At 56.5% G+C, this 4,095-nt stretch overlaps 1 protein-coding gene across 1 annotated transcript in view; it reads right to left on the reverse strand.

Moving 5' to 3' along the window:
• HMCN2 (hemicentin 2) overlaps positions 1-4,095 on the reverse strand; it is a 170,726-nt gene that overhangs the window by 166,073 nt on the left and 558 nt on the right. Inside the window, 2 exon segments of the mRNA XM_014583202.2 lie at positions 1,292-1,430; positions 1,498-1,593. Coding sequence (XP_014438688.1) covers positions 1,292-1,430; positions 1,498-1,593 — 235 coding nt within the window.

The following is a 4,095-nucleotide window of genomic DNA, read 5'->3' on the forward strand; positions in this document are numbered from 1 at the left end:
CCGCGGCTCGCTGGGCCAGACCCGAGGTTAGGGGAGGACGCGGGGCGGACCGCAGAGGGGAGCTGGGGCGGTGGCCAAGGCTGTGAGGAATGGGGACGTGCACGCGGGACAGCGCAGACACCTGCGCCTCCCCAGAATGTCCGCTGCAGGACTGGGGACGGCGGGAACGAGCCGCCCACAAGCAGGCCTGGCTAAAGCGGCCATGGCTTTTATGACCCTGTTTTCCTAATAACTCCCCTCCGGCCCGGCCTGCTTCCCAGTTACTGTCATTATTACTGCTCCGACCATCAGCTGGACACTTAACACAGCTACTCCTCACCGCAGCCCTGGAGGAGACCAGCCTAAACCCAGCTTAGGGAAGAGCCAACAGGCTGGAAGGGTGACGTCCTTTGCTCAAAGTCACCCAGCTCCCGGTGGAGCCGGGATTAGAAACCAGATCTAGAAAGACTCCGGAGGCCTGGGGCCCTGCTGCCTCCTGTACCTGTTTAAAACATTGTCCAGGTCGTCTGGTGACCCCAGGGGGCAGGAGGTCCCCCTATGCCCACCAGCTCGCCAGCCCCAGGGTCTGCCTGTGGGGATGCTGGCACCTTGATGAGGTCCTGGGGGGCTGGTTCCGCACCCGCACCCACCGTGCTCCCTCCGCCAGCCACCCCAGCCCACCCACTAGGCCCCCATTATGGCTCCCCTCTGCCCTGGAGGCTTGTTCCACAGTTCACTCCCCACGGAGCCCCTCGGGGGCCGTCTTGGTTCCCACTGAATCAGCGGGCAGTTTGGAGGTGGTATTGGCACACAGTGGGGAGGAGTGAGCGTGCGGGTCCCTGGCACAAGGTGGGAAGGCCGTGAGCGTGCGGGTCCCTGGCACACGGTGGGAGGAGTGAGCGTGCGGGTCCCTGGCACACGGGGGGAAGGCCGTGAGCGTTGCCTGAATAAAGAGAAAGGACAGCGTCTGTGGCGGGCCTGCACTCAGGAGTCGGTGAGAGGGCAGCTTGCTCCTCACCCCTCAGACCCTCCTCTGAGGACAGCATGCTCTCAGGACTGGGACAGGCTGAGGGCTCCAGGTTGGGGTCCAGGGGCCTTTCTCCAGCCCCTGTCCTTGAAGAGCCCTGAGCCTCCTCCTTCCCTTCCATCTCAGCTCAGACCCCACCTGGAGGCTGTTCCGGCCACCTCGTCCTGCAACCCCGCGGACTCTTCTCAGATCCCTGCATAGCTCTGACCCTTGCCAGGGTCACATCTATGGGTCTGTCCCTTGCTCTCCAACTGTGGGCTCCATGGTAGAGCTTTAGGCAGGCACCCCATGGAGGGGTGCCAGCTGGTGCGGTGCAGATATCAGGAGGCTTGGTGGCACCGCAGGAGATGCTGTCATGGTGGGGAGGCGGTGCACTTCTAGACCCCTGGGGCCCCAGGGAAGCGGTCTCCCATGAGCTGCCTATCTGATGGGATATGGCAGAAGCCAGGTTCCCGGGCCCAGCACAAGAGTGGAGCTTGTGCCGAGCTTACGGAGAGTGGAGCCACCTGCACTGCTGAATGCTGGCTCTTTAAATCTGCCTGGGCCAGGGCCTCACTGCCCCCAGAGTCTGGGCAGGGCTGGGCCAGCTGTTGGAGAGGAAAGAGAGGCCCAGCTGTGGGAAGGCTGAAGCCAACAGAAGCCAGGAACCAGGCAGGACTCATGGAAGATGACATTTAAGGCACAGGACAAGGGACCTTTGGGGACAAGTAGATCCTTTGACCACTCACTCCACACATGTTCACTGGGCCTGAGCTGGTGTCAGGCTCTCAGCGAGGCACTGTGAGGGCACAGGGGATGGGGCAGAAGATGCAGAAGACACCAGTCCCACCCGTCCCACCCGGCAGAAGAGGCTGTAAACAAACGATTCTAAGCCAATGAGCTAAGTGCTAATACAGGAATTACCCAGAGCTCTGGGAGCTCAGAGGAAGGAGTGGCTGAGCCTAGGGGGTCAGAGCAGGCCAGAGAGCCTGAGAAGCCTTAGAACAAGAGGGGAAGAGCATTCAAGGAGCGGGAACTGCATGTGCAAACCCCACGGGACCTCGAGTGTGCCTGCACCTCCACAGGCAGGGAGGGGCGTGAGAGGCCCAGCGGGTCTGGAGGGCGAAGGTTGGAGAGGGCGAGACCATAGCGAAAAGGATGTAAATACCTTGCGGACAGGTTTGGGTTTGTCTGAAGGCAAGTCTCTCTCTCTCTCTTTCTCTCTCTCTCTCTCATGCACATGCTCTTACCATGGATTAAGAGAATAAAAACATAAGTGTCGGGGGCAGTGCCCGGATCCGATTTGCATTTCAGACAGATGACAGGGTGAATGTTCAGAAGACAGACCTCGTAGACTCCAGGAAACCATTAATCTACCTCCAGGGGTGTGAGGCTGACCCTAGGAAGGGCAAGATGCGTCTCATCTGGTCACCAGGGGCAGACGAATCATGGATTTGAGTTCCCAGACAGCCTCCCCTCCCTGAGCCTTGGTTTCCTCGTTTGTGGAATGATCAGAGATGGAGGGGAGGCCCACGAGATCCCCTCCGGAGTTTCCTGCAGCCCTGTGACTGTGGAACCTGCTCAGGCTGGACTTGGAATTCCAGACATTTGGCAGCCTCTGCCAGGGTCTCTCGAAAAGCGCGGACAGAAGGAAGGCTGAGCACATCTGAGCTCCCCCTGGCGGCCGTGGAAGGCAGCCTGGGCAGGCACCATCATCCGCCTACCACGGCACCACCAATGAGTTATGCCTGGGCAGGCCACATTGGTGCCAGTGGTGGGGCATTGCTGCTCAAGGCGGGAGCTGCATAGAGGCCTGAGCTCAGCTTCCGGAATAAAATGAACGGACTGGCACCAGACCGTGCACCTGCAGTCTGAGCTAGCTGGGAGCCAGGGCAGGAAGATTGCAGTAGATGAGATGGTCAAAAATGTCTCTCTCGGGCCAGCCCCATGGCCTGATGGTTAAGGGAGCCACATACCACATGGCTGACTGTGGTTCGAATCCTGGCCCCAGTAGCTTGAAAAACACACTTGGCACATGTGCATGTATGTCCAAATCCAAACATAGAAAAAGGAAGAGGGGATTATAGCATGACCACACCCTACTGGAGAATGTCTTCTCCTCTCCCTGTCTGTCTCTCTGGCTGGTATGCATGCCCTCTGCCCAATCCCTCCCCTAATCTGTCTCCCTCATGAAGGAAAAAGAAAACTAAGAGCCATGTCAGGCCAGATCCCCTGCCTGTTGCGGGGGAGAGGGTACTACTACCACTCAGTTACTTAGGGTGTCCAAGAGATGGCCGGGCCATAGAGCCCAGTGAGCAAGGCCCAGAGACTGACCCCGAGCTCTGCAGGCCCAGGGAAAACACGGCCGAGCCTCCTCAGCCTATTCCCGTCCCACCATCCTGATTCTCCAGGCCACCTGGGAGCCTGCATTCAAGACAATCCAGGTATGCTGGGGTCCAGCCTCGGCGGGGGTGGGTTGACTTGTTGGAGGCGGTGCAGGTGAACAGAATTAGGCTAAAATCTCAATACTTTTTAGCATGTTTTTAGCCGGCTACAGTCAGAGCAAAACTCCGGACCACAGCCCCATGGCTATTAAGACATGCATATTTATTGAGGGATGTTTAGGAAGTAAGGGGGGTGAGGGGTAGTAAAAAATCTAAAGAACAGGGTATACAAAGCATGGAAACAATAATTATAAGACATGCTGTTTGTCTTGTCAGATTAGGTAAAAACCAATCGCAGTTTTTAGGAAGTGGAAGTCTGTTTGTCTGTTGTATCTTCTTAGATCTTGATTACTGGGAAGGGTCTTTTGAAGAGGGGGCTTGCAGGATGTTTGATAGCCTCAGTCCCAGGCCAGCTTGATAACTTCAGTCCCGGGCCAGGGCAGTAACATTGCTGGTTACAAAGGCCTAGATAGAAATCTTGTCTTGTTAAATAAATACACAGTTAATATGTGGACTATCTATATATTACAACAATAGAAGGTGAGTCTTATATAATCTTATATGGGAAAGGAAGATGATCTTGTAGCTCAGGAGACAACACAGGATGTTTTATTAGCAGTTTTTCATAGTCAACAGCACATAGATGAGAAACTCTTTGTAGTTGAA

This window comes from Tupaia chinensis, unplaced genomic scaffold (genome assembly GCF_000334495.1).
Source record: "Tupaia chinensis unplaced genomic scaffold, TupChi_1.0 Scaffold144168_1, whole genome shotgun sequence".
Taxonomy (NCBI): Eukaryota; Metazoa; Chordata; class Mammalia; order Scandentia; family Tupaiidae; genus Tupaia; species Tupaia belangeri.